This window comes from Eptatretus burgeri, chromosome 8 (genome assembly GCF_056783735.1).
Source record: "Eptatretus burgeri isolate ZD-2024b chromosome 8, Ebu_testis_v1, whole genome shotgun sequence".
Taxonomy (NCBI): domain Eukaryota; kingdom Metazoa; phylum Chordata; class Myxini; order Myxiniformes; family Myxinidae; genus Eptatretus; species Eptatretus burgeri.
Window position 1 is genome coordinate 41,816,606 of NC_140968.1, and position 17,881 is coordinate 41,834,486.

The 17,881-nt window shown below is 42.6% G+C and overlaps 1 protein-coding gene across 7 annotated transcripts in view; it reads left to right on the plus strand.

The window, feature by feature from the left end:
- The window catches only part of RBMS1 (RNA binding motif single stranded interacting protein 1), a 424,513-nt gene that overhangs the window by 350,492 nt on the left and 56,140 nt on the right, over positions 1–17,881 (plus strand). For all 7 annotated transcript variants that reach the window (XM_085891735.1, XM_085891738.1, XM_085891741.1 and 4 more), the window contains 3 exons: positions 7,868–7,974; positions 8,296–8,339; positions 8,695–8,788. In XM_085891735.1, the coding sequence (XP_085747861.1) occupies positions 7,868–7,974; positions 8,296–8,339; positions 8,695–8,788 (245 nt within the window). The remainder of the gene's footprint in view (positions 1–7,867; positions 7,975–8,295; positions 8,340–8,694; positions 8,789–17,881) is intronic.

Consider the following 17,881-nt stretch of genomic DNA (forward strand, 5'->3'; position numbering starts at 1 on the left):
TCTCTCAACTCCCCTCCTTTATACACCCAATCAGCGAAGCGACGGGTTGTACTTGCTTGTATTTCATATATATATATATATATATATATATATATATATATATATATATATATATATATATATATATATATATATATATATATATATATATATATATATGTATATATATATATATATATATATATATATATGTATATATATATATATATATATATATATATATATATATATATATATATATATATATATATATATATATATATATGTGTATATATATATATATATATATATATATATATATGTATATATGTATATATATATATATATATATATATATATATATATATATATATATATATATATATATATATATGTATATATATATGTATATATATATATATATATATATATATATATATATATATATATATATGTATATATATATATATATATATATATATATATATATATATATATATATATATATATGTATGTATATATATATATATATATATATATATATATATATATATATATCTGTATGTATATACATGTATATGTATAAAAAAAATATATTTTTTTTTAATGTCATGAACAATCTTTGGTACATCACGGGTGATGAAGTTTGTGGTAAAGTTTAATTGAAACTGTGTCTGTAGTTTCTGGGAAGAAGGCAAATACCTCTTTGCGGGGCAACCCCTCCCTCCCATAGACCCCCTCAGACCCTGATTGTTTTTTTTCTTTTATGGAGTGAACAAACCTTGGTACATCACGAGAGTTGAAGTTTGTGATCTGAAATGGAGCTATTTGACCTTGCAGTTAAAACCACTCATACTGTTTGTACTGCCACTACCTTTTCAGGGAGACAAATCCCTGCATTAACTATATTCTCAAAGTGAAAGATCCCTGCCTCACTATCATTCTAACTTCTCTTCTTCACTGTCAGGCCCGAGCCCTGCAATTATCCATTCCGTTGAAAAACATTTCGACAGCTTTTTTATACCCTTCATTATCTTTAACATCGCCATTAGATACTGTTGTAATCACTTCCTTTATTATGTATTTGCTCACCTGCATTTAAAGTCCTGTGTCCTTCAGCCACTCGATCATCATAGCTCATTCTGCCTTGCTCAATGTAGTCGCTCTTCAACGAGCCTTCTCCACGGCGATTGGCAGCTTTGTCCTTCCTCAGATTTGGTGATCAAAACTGTACACAATATTCTCAGTGAGGCCTCACTAATTTCCTGTGCAGTTATAACACTACCTCCTTTGATTTATCATTTATCGCACTACTAATCAACCTGAATGCCTATCAGCTTTACCTGTAGCTAGCTGCCTGGCACAGTGCTGTCTGTTTACCTCTCTCTCTCCCCTCCCCCCACCACCCCCACCAATATATATTATCACCCCCAAATCCTTCTCCTGTGTCACATGCTCCAAGACTTCCCTTTGCATGATGCAGTCCCTATTTTCTTTATTTTTACACATCCCAAGCACCCTACATTTTCTCATGTTAAACTTCTGAAAGTTCAGATATGCGACATCCACTGGACCTCCATAATCTGAGGTCATAAACTGCTTCAGAGAACTCCAATAAATTTGTTTAAAATGACCTCCCACGTGAAATCCACATGACAGGCAGCAATCAAAACAACAATTTATTTCCATTGTGTGAAACTTCAGTCGCAATATTTATGGCTGAATGGCTTTATCTACTTGCCTCGCAGACAGACCATCACGTAGACGAGTATTATATTTCCAGATGATTTTGAATGTGTGATTATTGAGATATGTTGATATTGAATTTCCAATGATAAAGTCTGGCTCCTGTTTATATGATATCAAGAAATCTAAAAGAGGGTTTGTTTGCTGTTCAACTGTAAGTGACTGTTTGTCAACACCTGCATTATTCATAAACCTAGTGTTCAGCTTCTTGTATTCTCACAAAAACGTTGGCAGGGAGACTTGGAGAGGCTTGAATGGGGCATGTGTTCATCTTTGCAACTTCAAATCATAGTTAAACAGCAACGACACAAATTATTTTATTTTCATTTGTTTGCCAGGGAGGTTAGATTAGCATTTCTGGACTTTTCACAGTTATTACACAACTGTGAAAATAGTGAATTGTTGGATATAAAAAATATATAGTTTTTTTTAATAATCATTGAGGACATTCCACATATTGATAAACTTGCAGGCCTGCACAATTTTTATTTTTTAATATCTTGGCCAAAGGTCAGGTAAAAGGTTTATTCACCATATTTTAATTGCATCCATGTAGGAGTAGCAGATAGATTTCTTCCACATGTCGCTCCATTGCTGTCCTTGCTTGCCCCCTCTCCCAACCCTTCCTCTTTTTTTCCTTGTCCTTGCTTGCCCCTGACACTTTTCAATACATTTCCATTCCTCTTCGTCAGTGAATATTTTTGTTTACCTTTTCTCAAGGCATGTGCCCTTTCCTTCTTCTCCAGTGTGGCGATGGAATGTGACACAGGCATGCCTTTTCTCATGTCTTAATTTCCTTACAATTTAAGATTGACTTCAGTTGGAAAGCATGGCCTTTGTACATTTTTGATCTACATTTTCACCCATCAAAGAGGAGTAAATGGGCATTGGCCAGACTGGAAAGTAGTAGTATACACAGGTGATTGTCAACCTCTGCAGTGATTGTGTTGTCAGGTTAGTGAAAAGGTCTCCTCAAAAAGTGTACATGCTGCAGATGTTTGTAATTCCTCACCCGACAACCCAATTCACCCTTAAGAAAGAAAAACATTCTGGTGATATTAATGTGCCTGCCCCACTTTACTCCCCCCCCCCTCAACCAATGAAATGTGGTAAATTATAGATTGGGTTCCTGTTAGTATGATTGATATAATGAATGGAACTAGCAGGTTCCCACAGACACTACACATAATGTAAAATTTGACTTCAACAATATTATGCAAGGAATAGTAAAAGATGTCATATGGATTTAATATTGTCTAGCTACGTGCTCCCTATAGATGTTGCTTGATGAACCCCCCCCCTCCCCCGGCCCAACCCCCTGAGACTTCAATCAAGTGTTCTTGTTCAATGAGACAAGTGTTCTAACCACTACCCTCCCAGCCGCTATCCTCACTTCAAACTTGTTGGTCTCATTTCCAGTACACCCACTCCCAGCCTTGTGTTATTTTTGAAGTGAGAAGAATTATTTTGCGTGATTATTGCTGAATCATTTAATTTCATGAAACTCATACACCATGTTTAATATCCAGATTTAATTTATTTAATGTTAGCAAATACCACCCGTCGCTTCGATGACCGAGAACACTGAGATGGGGGGGGAGGTGGGTGATCGAGAGGGGTGGAGAGAGAGTGAGGTGCTAGAGGGTGAAAGAGAGAGGAGGGAGGGTCAAAGAGAGAAGAGGGAAAGTGAAAGAGAGAGGAGGGAGGGGGAAAGAGAGAAGAGGGAGGGGGAAAGATAGAGGAGGGAGGGGGAAAGATAGACTAGGGAGGGGGAAAGAGAGAGAAGAGAGGGGAGAGTTCAGAAGGGAGGAGGGGGGGAGGGAAGCGAGACATGTGGTGGAGCATCAATTACGATTGATACTGTCTCATCAAAATAATTCTGCATAGAATGACAGTGTAGATGGAAACAAAATAATATCTGAAACCTTTTTCTACCGGTCATACTATAAATACAACCCAGAGATAAACACAGTCCAGAGACAAACACCACTCGGACACGTCCGGATACAAACTCCCATCAGGACATGTCCGAAGACAAACTCCCATCCTGACACATCTGGAGATAAACTTCCATCCTGACATGTCCAGAGACAAACTCCCATCGGGACACATCTGGAGACAAACTTCCATCGGGACATGTCTGGAGACAAACTCCCATCCTGACACATCTGGATATAGATACCATCCGGACATGTCTGGAAACAAACCCCGTCTGGACATAACCACCAACCAGACACATATGGAGATATGCATCCGGAGACAAACTCCCGTCCAGACATAAACACCGCCCAGATACTTTCGGAAACAAACACTGCCTGGACATAAATACTGCCCAGATGCATCCGGAGCCAAGCTGTCTGGAGACAAACACCGCTCAGACGCGTTCGGAGACAAACACCTCCTGGACACGTCCGGAGACAAGCTGTCTGGAGACAAACCTCGCTCGGACACGTCCAGAGCCAAACTCCCGTCCAGAGATAATCACCGCCCGGACACGTCCGGAGACAAACCCCACCCAGACATAACCACCGTCCAGACACATAGGGAGATAACCACTGTCCAGACATAACTACCATCCGGATATGTTCAGAGACAGGGAGAGAGAGAGAGAGAGAGAGAGAGAGAGAGAGAGAGAGAGAGAGAGAGAGAGAGAGAGAGAAGAGAGAAGAGAGAAGAGAGAAGAGAGAAGAGAAGAGAAGAGAAGAGAAGAGAAGAGAAGAGAAGAGAAGAGAAGAGAAGAGAAGAGAAGAGGAGAGGAGAGGAGTCGGGGAGTTATCAGAGAGAATATGTTATGCTTTGTGAACAACACACACACACACACACACACACACACACACACACACACACACACACGAATACGGATGCACGCTTGGCCGATATCGGAATTTTTAAAGAATCAGCAGGTTGGAGTCGGTGTGATTACCGATACAGTACATACTGTGTACAACCCAGAAACCTTGAGTAACTTTCACCGAAAAACAATGTTACATTTATGTCGACATTCCAGAGATGTTCACAAACATCAATCTTTATAAACAGCTGCGTGTGATGTGTGGGAAAAACAAAATTGGCTCGGTAATTTAGAAAACACGTTAATACAGCGAACGGCTCAGAAATCGGGTGTTATCAAATATATTTTGCTTTGAAACTCACAAAGAGAAAGATTTAACCATTGTAAAGCAAATCCAATAACCAAATGCTTTAGAAACAGGCACGAGGACAATTGAAAACCTGATCGAACCTCCATAAGATACGGGATGAAATTTTGCCACCACAGCACCAATAACAGGAATGGCATGTCCCCACACCCACGGAGGGTCCGTACAGATCCAAATCTACCCATATGTACCACGTCCGTGTATGTTGGATATGTACATCTTCCTTGTAGTAACTGTCGATTGTACATCCCGATCAAGACATGAACTGGACTGTACAGCTTGGAATGTGACTCAAGCACTCAATCAAGCACTCCAATGGAATGCCTGGCTTGACAAGCGATTACCAATTTCCATCGATACAACTATGTACCTGGAAGCGCCTGTGCAATGTCTGAATTGGACAAATGAACACTTTGTTGGGGAGTCGGAACTGCTGATACTTTCAAATCTGGAGCTTACATTTTGTAATCTGCTTAGTTTAAGAGATTCTCTTGGTTATTCATATGCGCAAATGAAATAAAACCACGAACGCTGGCGTCTCCAGGCGTTTATAATCACTGCAATGTACACAGTGATTCATAGCTTTGATGAACAGGCATTCAATAATATGATAATTGAAAAAAGAAGTGAAAAAAACCCTTTATTGTTAAGAAGTCATTGGGGCCTGTTCCAAGTCAAAGCGTGGTTGAATAGGCCAAAAAACATGATGGTTTCAGACCCCAGCCAAGTTATCCAAGAAATGCCTTAAGACCGTAGACAGCGAGGTGGTCGAGGATCGTGAAGGATATAATTAAATAATGCCATTAATTATCTTCAAAAGGGTTGTTTTAATTCTCCCAAACACCCAATTTTAACTCTTGCACTTCCTTGGAGTTTTCCTTGTATGAATGCAAACTTTCAGGCTCCTAAGTTTTATGGTTTTGGAGTTATGGAGGACACATACACACACACACACACACACACACACACACACACACACACACACACACACACACACACACACACACACACACACACACACACACACACACACACACATTGCCTTTTATTCATACAGCTTGCAGATGAAAGCTTTAAAAGCATAATTTCTTTGAATTTTGCATCCTCCAACACCTTTCTTGATATCTTCGTAAGATTGGCTAATAATTTTTAAATTATGTTAATATTACAATTATTACTTCCTCCAATACTTTTATTGAATCCTCTTTTATATGCAGTAAGAAGAGAGTGTTTTACAAAATTTGTACTCTGGTTCTCCCCTCTTTTTTAAACTACATTCCTTATGTTTGCAATGCAACTAAGCTTCCTTGTCCACATTATTTCAACTCGCACAGCAATTCCATCTTGTCCAGATTTAAGAGGTTTGGTCAAATTGCATTTTCTGAATCAATTATTTTCAAAAGCTTTCGCAATGCATCTCTGATGGAGCTCGCGCAGTGGATAATCTCTTTGTTCGAAACAGCACCTAAGCTCTGTAATCCAGTGGAATGCACAGTTTGATGAAGACAATCCTGCATCAGAAACACCATCAGGTGCGATATCATCTCCGTGATTCAGCCAGTGTGAATTGGTTTCCGCGTGCTGCAGCGTGCATAAAAGCCTCATTGTTGCTTCAACAAAGCATTGCTTATTAGCCTTCCTTATTTTTGTGACATAATTAAGGCGGGCTGTAATAGGCATCTTGCATCTCCCATGCTGTGTGTGTAGCATGGGATGTTTTTTGCACCTTATTATTTTCGAGAAAATTCAACAAAGGGAGTTGTTGGTCTTTATCAAATGGTTGCATGACTGTGTTGCCCAACAAATTATACAAACCACTACAGATCTACCTTTCAGAGAAGAGAAAACATGAACCACATCGAGTCCATTATCTCAATGAATACATTGAAATACGAGAAGGGTACTCGGTAGAGTGCATACCTCCGCCACATAATGCTTGATCCACGAGAACATATCGGGCCCAATGCATTTTTGAAATATCATGCCAAATATCATGCTATATCATTTTTGGCCCTGCCTTTTATTGGTGAAGGCACTGTCCTATCTCTCAATGATGAAGAATCACTTTTAAAAATTACATAATACTCGTATCCAGATCCGGTTTCGGATCTTCACCAAAACAGAATCGATTCGTCCTTGTCACACACCCAAGCTGTCCACCAATTGTCATCTGAATCCTTCCTCAACTTTTTGAGATATCCTGTACACAAACATAATCTCCTTCACCTTCGGTGGCGGAGGTAACTATTCTCTGACTGAAAGAGTCCCTGCTTTAATGGCATCCTGACTATGCTCTTCTTCAATCTCAAGCAATGCCCCTAATCCCATCACTCTCTATTCTGCTGAAAACTCTTCTGCACATATTTTGTCTATACTCTTCATTATCTTAACCATCCCTTCATTATCTTCACACCTATTAAACTGCCTCCCAACCCTTCCAAACTTGTTTCTGTAGCAATCTTGCCCACTCCTTGCATTGTCCCCTACCCCTCATCAGTGACCGCATCCCATGTTTATCCGTTTTCGTCTATTTTCTCCATCAACACTGCTGTTGGCGCTTCCCCCTTCGCCTCCTGCTGTTCCTTTTATTACGGTGTGTCCTGATCTGTTCTGGGTTCTAGCTCTTTCACAAGCCTTGACTATGTACACAAAAAACTAAAAAATATCTTTATCATATAATCGCCTCCTTTGTCATGAATAAAGTCCTGTCTTCTTCAGCCGCTCCTCATACTGTTGAGATATGTTCAGAGTTAGTTGATGGCTGGCACAAGTTCTTCAAATGTGCAATCAGATATGGGCACTGTATTGCCCTTCATGCTCTTACTGATGTGAAGAGTAAAATACACAACTTCTGCCATGTATTGTCATCTTTCACTATAAATTGTATTTGGCAATTGCACTACTATCGTTTGCACAAAGCATTCACTGTAATTAATGTCAGAGTTACAGCCATCGATTTGAAGTCATTGAATGCTGTATTCCAGTACCAGCAGAACCGCTGCTCTGCAAATTTGCTGATGGTGGACAGAAGAAACGGCAGAATCAGAGCAAGTACACACAGAATGGCCGGCCATGGCCCCGAGAAGGAGAGGTGGGTTTCGCGAGGGTTGAAACGAAGAGTAAAAATCAAAAAATCCTTTGGGTATCGTTACTTGAAAAGGAAAAGTTTCATATCTCAGCTGAACTTAATAGTTCGACAACATTGTGAAAAGTTAAACAAAATATTCCAATCAATTAAACATTTATTTAATAATGGCTTTAAAATCTGTCAAGCCCCTTAATTGCATTAAAAACTATCTTATCACATTTTAATTGCTATAGTTTTATTATTGCTAGGTTACATTGAGGTTGATTTTTCTTTGATATTGCTCAATGTCATTGTCTGTTTTCCGTGGTTGATTGTGGTTCATAGACAGGGATTGCTGTAACTTACGACCCAACTGCTCTTCAGAATGGGTAAGACATGCAGAAACCTCCACATCTCACTCTTATGCCACCTTTCCCATGCGTGTCTTAACCGTGCTCTTTGTTCGTATTTTGTATTAAAACCACAAGTATTCCATGGGGTGAACCTTCAAACTAAACCACTGTTTCAGACAACTTTACCCTACTCTCACAGTATTGATTCTTTGCTGAATAGGATTTTTTTTCCAGTCCGAAACAATTTGCATTCCATCATTCCCAAGCTATCTGGGTTAAGAAGTGGCATAATTGACCTGAAGAAATGTGTCTGTGTAACGATAAATGTGTATTTTAAAAATACATTTCCTATTCCTGTGTAGGCTTATGCAAACAATCTTCTGTCATGCAGGTTCTACCCATCACCATACAGTATAGCAGCCAACAGAATCATTGCTCAGACGACTATGGCACCTTATATTGCATCGCCCGTTTCCACGTACCAGGTACGTTTCTTCTCCAACACCTGACTAATAATTGAACCAACTGGGGGTTTTTTTCCATCCTGGAATTAATGGTTGCAAGATGATAGGTTGCAAGATGGCATGTAGAAATGGCAAGATTATATGGCAGGCAAATGGGTCAAATTGGGAGCTCATCAAGAAGGAAGGCAGATAATGTGCATTACATTTGAAAATGAAAATGACACTTCAAATGCTGTAGCACCTCCATGAGTCTCGACATAGAATACAAGAAGTCACACCTCATCAATATGATGATAATAAGTATTTGTATTCGTTTTGAAGGAAAATACACATCAATATCTCCCAATGATTGGATTAATAGTATTAACTGCCGTGCGAAGTGCAAGTTCATTAAGGAGGAATAAACGATGATCATTGAGTTTGACTCGATGTAAGGTGACAGAAGTGAAAAGTATCCTTCAAATAGGAGACACATATATATATATATATATATATATATATATATATATATATATATATATATATATATATATATATATATATATATATATAGTGGGTTATTATATATAGGATTAGCCCAGATCCCCCCTTAAATGCATGTTGAGCCAGGTTGTTTGGTAATCGGACGCTAAATGTGTGTCGGAAGGTGTAGCAGGCGATCCAGTGTTCATACAGTGGTGGTGTACCGAGAGGCGCCTTCTTTTTCCTTCCCCACTCTTAACCAGCCCCCACCCAGCGCCCTGACAGAGCCAGTCAACAAGACGTGCCAGCAACCCATTGGCAGAGAGCTGCTGCAAACCCAGACCATGGACCAATCACGCATCCCCGGAAGTGGTCCATAAAGCCCGCCCCGAAAGGTTAGAAAACAGTTCCTTTGACCGGATCTTTCTCTCTTGTGCCGTCGACCTCACAGGGGCTGGACGCACCGAGGCTGCGTGTGTGGGCTGGGTCGATAGGAGGACGTCACTGCCATTTTGCCACACTGCGTGTGTGGGCTGGGCCGATAGGAGGACGTCACCGCCATTTTGCCACGCTGCGTGCGTGGGCTGGGCCGATAGGAGGACGTCGCCGCCATTTTGCCACGCTGCGTGCGTGGGCTGGGCCGATAGGAGGACGTCGCCGCCATTTTGCCATGCGGCGTGCGTGGGCTGGGCCGATAGGAGGACGTTGCCACCATTTTGCCATGCTGCGTGCGTGGGCTGGACCGATAGGAGGACGTCGCCGCCATTTTGCCACGCTGCATGCTCGGGCTGGGCGCTCGAATCCGGCGACATCGGCTTGTCACGAGCCGCATTCGTGCATTCCACACCTTCCTCTCGTCCATGAGGCACCACCAAGTACTCAGTGTCTTGTATGCATGTTGTTCAGGCCTAAGGCTTATTTTGTTAGGGCCACCCTGCGAAACCCGTTTCCGTAGCTCCTTAGATAAGGGCGGGTTATAGATGAATTATAACATTATCACGAATGCTTTGCTTGTGTCGTGTTCCCCGATGATTCCACAATAAATCTGGCTGCTCCATACGAAATTTGCCACACTGAATTTATCCGTGTTGCGCTGAAGAACAATCGCTCGATTTGTATTTAAAACCAAACTGGCTACGGATTGCGGCAGACTTCGCTCAGTCTCTGATCAAACCCAGTCTGTAGCTGGGGCATATCCCCAATGGGCAAGGCACAGGGGTACTTTGGTAACGTGATCTTAGGCACGTGACTCGAGACCTGTGCTGAACTAGCCGGCGATATTGTTGTGGGGCCGGGCGTCGGCCGCGAGCACGACCACGACATGGAGCTGCAGAGTCGGCTCGACCGATCGCCCGGAATTCAGATCGTACTTCTTCGGAAAACTCTGGAAAGTACGGGTCCCTTTTTGGACCGTGAAGGGTCAATATTTCCACGACGTGGTCCAGGGTTGTTCGCCAATTTTCCAAATACCTAGAGACCACATGGCGATTTACCGAGTCTTCACACCCTCGATGGAACCCGTAGGAACGAGCCGCTTAGCATACTCAAACCGTGTGTGACCCGAGCGAACGGTCACCAAAGTCCCGTCGGTCCAAATGTCCCCTTACAGTCGTAACTGCTTTTACTATTTCTCCAACACGCAGCACGCTCAGCCAATGAAAGAATGGACACGAACGAGCTGAAACATTGAACAATCGGGGTTTATTTATACAAAAATGGTGGGAACTAGGGAAGCACGTAAAGGCAGAGCTGAACCGAATATTAGAAATGCAAGTATATACAGCAAAGGCACTGAACAGTTTACGACTTAAAGATGGGGCCCCAGACACACACACGCACATACAAATACCCCAAAATGACCGGACCAAATGGTCTTTATTGAGACCTATCTTGGACCTGTCCGCCTCGTGTGGTCTTCAAGCTGGTCGGTCCGGCGAGAGGCGAGCCGAACCCGGACACCGGCGGGCGACCCTTGCGGTTCCTGCGGGGACTGGTGTCGCTCGAGCTCTCCGTCGTGGTGAGGAAGATAAGGACGGCATCGACCATGACTGGCCAGACAGGCTCCCTGAGACGAGCGCTCCAGCAAGACAAGTGTCCAGGTCGGGGAAATGCTCTTTCCTCCGGGGCTCTTGAGCTCTTCCGCTTCTCCACTCTTGCTGCCTCGACCAGCTTCTGCCTCCCCTTTTATTCACCTCCACCGGCTCGACCCCTCCCCCACTCGGCCCGCGGAGAATCCCTGAGCAGAGGGTTGTTCTCATTCTCTGCAGCACTGTTGTAATGGTCGTTTCTGTTGTTGTGCCCTCCACCGGCTCGACCCCTTCCCCACTCGACCTGCAGAGAATCCCGGAGCAGAGGGTTGTTCTCATTCTCTGTAGCACTGTTGTAACGGTCGTTTCTGTTGTCGTGCTGATATATTTTCCAATAAGAATCCTAACTATAAAAATAAATCACAGCGCATGGACATTTATTTACCCAATAGACAAGGGAAAGGAAGCTATCTATAAAACACATACTTACCGATATAACTGATCTATAGGAACCTGGATGTCTGTGTGCTCATGGTTTCCAGATTCGCAAGAATATAACCCGTGAGACGGCAGTGCTGTTAAGCGTTCCCGAATCAATAACAATAACAAATATATATATATATATATATATATATATATATATATATATATATATATATATATATATATATATATATATATATATATATATATATATATATATGTATTGTTGAAGATTGCCGCCCGTTCGGTGTGCACACGACCTTTTCAACCCAATCCAGGCCGCGCGTCCACCGAATGCACAATACAGTCATAGCTTCCGGATCAACCCCAAAACCCAGCTACGGGTGTTGTTAACCACACCATAGATCAGCCAACTCTTCTGTCCACGCGTTACAGGATCAATCGCCGAATTGTCGATATATCTAACTATTCGCGCAGACAGAAATGCCGGGGATCTACACCTCAACTGAGTCTGCATGAAAACGAGCCGCTTAAGCAGCTCGTTCCGTTTGCGATTGCTGAGCGGTTATATATCGCCAAGCCCCGTTGGACCCGATGATCTTATCGTTGTCAAAAACCAGCTAACATTCCGAACGCTCCATGGCAGTCAATGTGAGGAAGGGACGCAACGAGCAGGTGACATTTAACAATGGGGAACATTTATTTCCTGACACAGGCATGCAATGAATGGGGGGATGGGGAAAAAGACACGAGCAAAAACCTACAACCGAGTTCGATTATTAAATGTAAAGCAAATACAACACAGGCACTTAACAGTTTCCTACTTATTAGACGGGCCCACAAACACTCGTACGCGCGCGCGCGCGCGCACACACACACACACACACACACACACACACACACACACACACACACACCCAAGAAATGGTGGCTGATGCCTTTAAGAAGGACTTCAACTCAGAGGACAGATGAGCTGAAACCCAGAACCTATCTCGAACCTCTCCACCTCGTGTGGTCTTCAAGCTGTTCGGACCCGGGCTCCAGCGAGAGCGAGCTGGATCCAATCGCCGTGAGCCATGATCCTTCCCGAGCTACAGCGAATCCTCTCGCGCTTCCGAACACGTGCTGGTGAGACGAGGCGCCGATCCTTCCTGTCGATGCGTCACTTCCTCGAAGAACCACCTCCAAGATGAGGCGAAGGAGTCGCACCAAGCCAGGAGCCAAGCAGAGAACAAAGAGCTCTGAGCCGAGCAACCAGCTCAACTCTCTTCCGATGAACAAAGCCTCTCACAACACGAACCGAGAACAAGAAGCAACCACCAGCAGCTCGAGCCGAGCAACCAGCTCAACTCTCTTTCGATGAACAAAGCAGCCGACTCTCTTCGACGAACCAAGCCAGAGCCCAAAAAGCGAACCACCTCTCTTCCGAACAAAGCCGGAACCCGAAGGCCTGCTAAAAAGCCAAGCTGAAGCAAAAAGCACTCCAAAAAGCCTCAACCCGAGCCAAGCAGAACCCGAAGGCCTACTGCAAGCCAAGCCCGAACCAAAAAGCTCTCCAAAAAGCCTCTTCCCAAACCCGAGCCAAGCAGAAGCAAGAAGCTTACTGAACCAGCCCCAAAACCGGAACCAACTAGAGGATCTCTTCCTTATCCTCCTCCGCCCCTCCCCCGCTCCTGGCGTGACTCGTCCCCTGTGCCCGCACAACCGCGGGTGGGAGAGAGTTGCTTACATCATGAATGACGGGACAGGAGGGCTCTTCTTCCTCTTCCCAGAAGAGGGGGAGGGTCGGCTTCCTTTGTGTTGTGATCGCTCCCGAACTATTAAATTAAATCACAGCGCTTTTAATCGATTTCTGCCCATGAAACAATGGAAGGTGAGCTATCTATAGAACATGCACTTATCGCCATAACTGAGCTAAAGGAACCTGCATGTTGAGTGCGATCAAATTCCAAATTCGTAACTATATATATGTATATATATATCTTCTTCCTCTTTTTTCGGCTGCTGCCATTTGGGGTCGCCACAGTGGATCACCCGTATGATCCGCATTGTGATTTGGCACAGGTTTTACGCCGGATGCCCTTCCTGACGCAATCCTGGTCGCCTCTTACGACACAGGGATATGGTACACCTATTTTAACCGGGGTATACACCGGGCCCAGTACACTGGTACTCATTTCGCCGACCTCGGAAGGATGACAGGCTGAGTCAACCTCCTGGTGTGTATTAATTCAGTGGCCCAACGCGGCTTGAACTCAGGACCTTTTGGATCCCAAGCCGTTACCCTAACCACTGCGCCAACACCAGGATATATATATATATATATATATATATATATATATATATATATATATATATATATATATATATATGTATATATATATATATATATATATATATATATATATATATATATATATATATATATATATATATATATATATATATATATATATATATATATATATATATATATATATATGTCCCTAAAGTCACCAGGGATTTAGAAACTAAATAACATTTCTGTTTTTTAATAATTTGTTTTTCTTTTCTTTTCAGAATTTAGATTAACATTTGGAAATTACCCATGGAAAAATTCACAACTGAACAAAGAACCAAAATCGTGCAATTTTTATTTTTTTATTTCATCGATCAATTAATTATTCTCACCCAAAGAGCATACTGCCGACCCTTCAATGCCAGAAAACCACCTTCATATTTCATGATTCGTCAGTTGATTCAACATTTTCAGCAATATGGGTCAGTAAGTGACTTGCCACGATCTGGAAGACCACGTTCAGTCCATTCGCAGATTAATCGTGAATGTGTACTGGACATTGTTCAAGAAGAACCAGGAACATCGATTCGCAGATGTTCTGACCAGTTGGGGATGTCTCAGATGTCACTGTATCGCATCCTAAGAAACGATTTGCACCTGTACCCATCCAAAGTTCAACTGGTGCAAAAGTTGAAAGCGACTATTATCAACAACGCTTAAATTACTCAGTCCAAATTCAGTTTGGTCAATGAAGAAAACGAATTTGTTCATAAACTGATTATGAGTGATGAAGCTCATTTCCATTTGAACGGTTTTGTGAATAATGAGAACTTTAGGTTCTGGGGATTCGAGAATCCTTAGGCTTTTCATCAACATGAGTTGCATCCTCTCAAATGCACTGTCTGGTGTAATGTAACGTCAGAAAGGATTATCGGCCCTTATTTTTTTTGAAAATGAGGATGGCAGTACAATGATGGTCACTAGTGTGTGGTATGGAGCCATGCTCGAGAATTTTGCGCATCCTGCAGTGAAGGATAAACCTGATATGTGGTTGCAACAAGATGGAGCGACTGCCCACACGGCACGAGCCATGGTGGAGCTTCTAAGGCAAATTTTTGGACACCGAATAATTTCGCGAAACTCAGAAATTTCTTGGCCATCACGTTCTCCTGATTTGGTGCCTCCCGATTATTTTCTTTGGGGTTACCTAAAGTAGCGTGTATACATCAATAAGCCCCGTACAATTCAGCAGCTCAAGGACAACGTGTGCAGAAATTCGAGGGATGCACCCAGAGTTATTGTTCGCTGTTATGGAAAATGCTGTCGAAAGAGCCCGTCTCTGTGAAGCCCAAAATGGAGGACATCTAAGCTTCATATTTTTTCATTAATACAGCAAATTTATCTCCATTTTGTAAATTTTCTTTTGGTATAAAAATAGTTATAAATTATTGAAAAACAGAAATGTTGTTTAATTTCTAAATCCTGAGGTTACTTTTTGGACACCCGTATTTGTGTACATATATATGTATATATATATATATACATATATATATATATATATATATATATATATATATATATATATATATATATATATATATATGTAAAAAATTTTTGTGTGTGTTCATGTGTATATGTATATTCCGAAATATGTGCACTCCCCCGATCCCCAATGGGCATAAGGTCCTACACCAAAGCACGACCTCCGACCCAGAGGCGTAGGCCTGGCGACTCTGTCAAACAGACAAAGATTACAAGGTCAACATCAGTTAAACATCAAACTGAGCTGCCTATCTGGATTTCAGGATTATTTGCCCTCATCAGGATGGCATACAGATAAATATCTAACCAATGATAACCACATTATTCATTTAAAAATCAGATGCACCTCCTCACTGTTATGTTGAGCATTGCCACGAATTATGTGTCACATGGTAAAACTACATAATCCACAAAGAACAACCGTCCATCTGCCACCCAGGTGATTGTTCCCGCAAATGCAAGCCATTCAACTAGAAGGCATGTGATGTGATCAGCAATAAATCGAAACATGTGGAGTGTGACGAGCACTTTCTTGATCCCTATTGGACACACTCCTACACTGTGTCCAATGTGGATCGGGGTATATACATATGCATCGATATGTATATATATATATATATATGTATATATATGTATATATATATGTATATATACATATATGTATATATATATATATATATATATATATGTATATATATATGTATATATACATATATGTATATATATATATATATATATATATATATATTGTTACGAATTATGTCGGTACGGACGGCCACGCATGACCGCTTCAGCCCAAACACAGTCGCGCGCCCGCCGAAAAACGGAATTCAGTCGTAGCCTTCCGGATAACCCCGGAAACCCGCTACGGGTGCCTTAACGCACCACAAACTTGTCAATATCCTGTCCGCGTGATGCAGGGTCAATCGCCAAATCTCGATATACCTAATTATCCACGCAGACAGAAATACCGAGAATTTATACCTCGATGGAGACTTGTACGGAACAAGCCGCTAAGCGCACTCGTCCCGCGTGCATTTTGCCGAGCGGTTTTTAATCGCCAAGTTCCGTCGGACCAAATTATCACGTTTATCGGCTTTAATAGCCAGCTAATTTCCCGAACGCGTCGTGACAGTCAATGGAAGGAAAATGACGCAACGAGCAGATCGACATTCAAACGATGGGGCATTTATTGATACAGGCACATAAGCAGTCAATCGGGGAAGGGGACATGACACGAGCAAAGCCTACAGCCGATGCCTATTCAACAATGTACACAATCATGCACTTAACCAGTTCTACTTATGAAGACAAGGCACCACAGACTTTCATCAAAAACCAAGGAAAAGAAAAGGGCTCACGGGCCTTTATTTCAAACTCAGAGCCTGGTTGACCGAGGGGGCTCCAAGAGGCTGGGCTGGTTACCTGCCGCCCCTGGTGGCGACTCGACGGTCTTCGGATCGGCGACCCTTGGTGTCTCTGTTCAGTCTGGTGTGTCGCAAACGCGCCAGCCGCTTTGGCGGCTTGCCGAGCGGCTTGCTCAGTCCCCTTTTAGGACCCGTTCACTCCTCAGCGTCGCCCGACCATCTCAGGGCCGTCTGCCCGGACCCCCAAGCTCCGCCGCTGCCGCTGGCTCTGACCACTCCAAGCTCCGATGCTGCCGCTGGCTCCGACGACTCCAAGCTCTGTCTTTCCAGCTCCCACCAGGCCCGACTCCCGACTCGACTCTGGTGAACGACCCATGAACAACCACCCGAATCTGCCCGAGTTCCGCCCTTATATCGGCCAGAGGCGAGCTGTTCCTTGATCTTTCAGCCTGAGGCCAGGCTCCGCCCACTTTTCACCTCCGACCTTTCACCCCTGGTGAGCCTCGTGGGAAATCCCAAGTTTGACGTCACAGGGTGCTTTCGGGGTAGACCTCCTTTTGATCCACTTATGCAAATTAGCCGCAGAGTGGCCATTTGCACACACGGTCGGTGGAATGTGGCTTTTACTGCCGCGCTGCGTGTCCGCAACCAACGGCACTTTGCAGTCATCGTTGAGAAGGACGTGATGGTGTTATTGAGGAAATGGCGGTGTTGTGGAGATGGCGTGGTTGTGGAGATGATGGCGTTGTTGAGGAGATGGCGTTTTCGTGGAGTTTGGTGATGTTTTAAAATCAGAGATAGAAAAAGAATAATGGTACCTCAAGATTCACAGCTCGGCACACGAATAATTCCCTTTACACATCGGTGGGGGAATCCTAACCTGAAACACTTACTTATTGAAATAACTGATCTTCAGGGAACCTGAATAGTGTTTTGTGAATTTCCAAAACCGCAACAATATATATATATATATATATATATATATATATATATA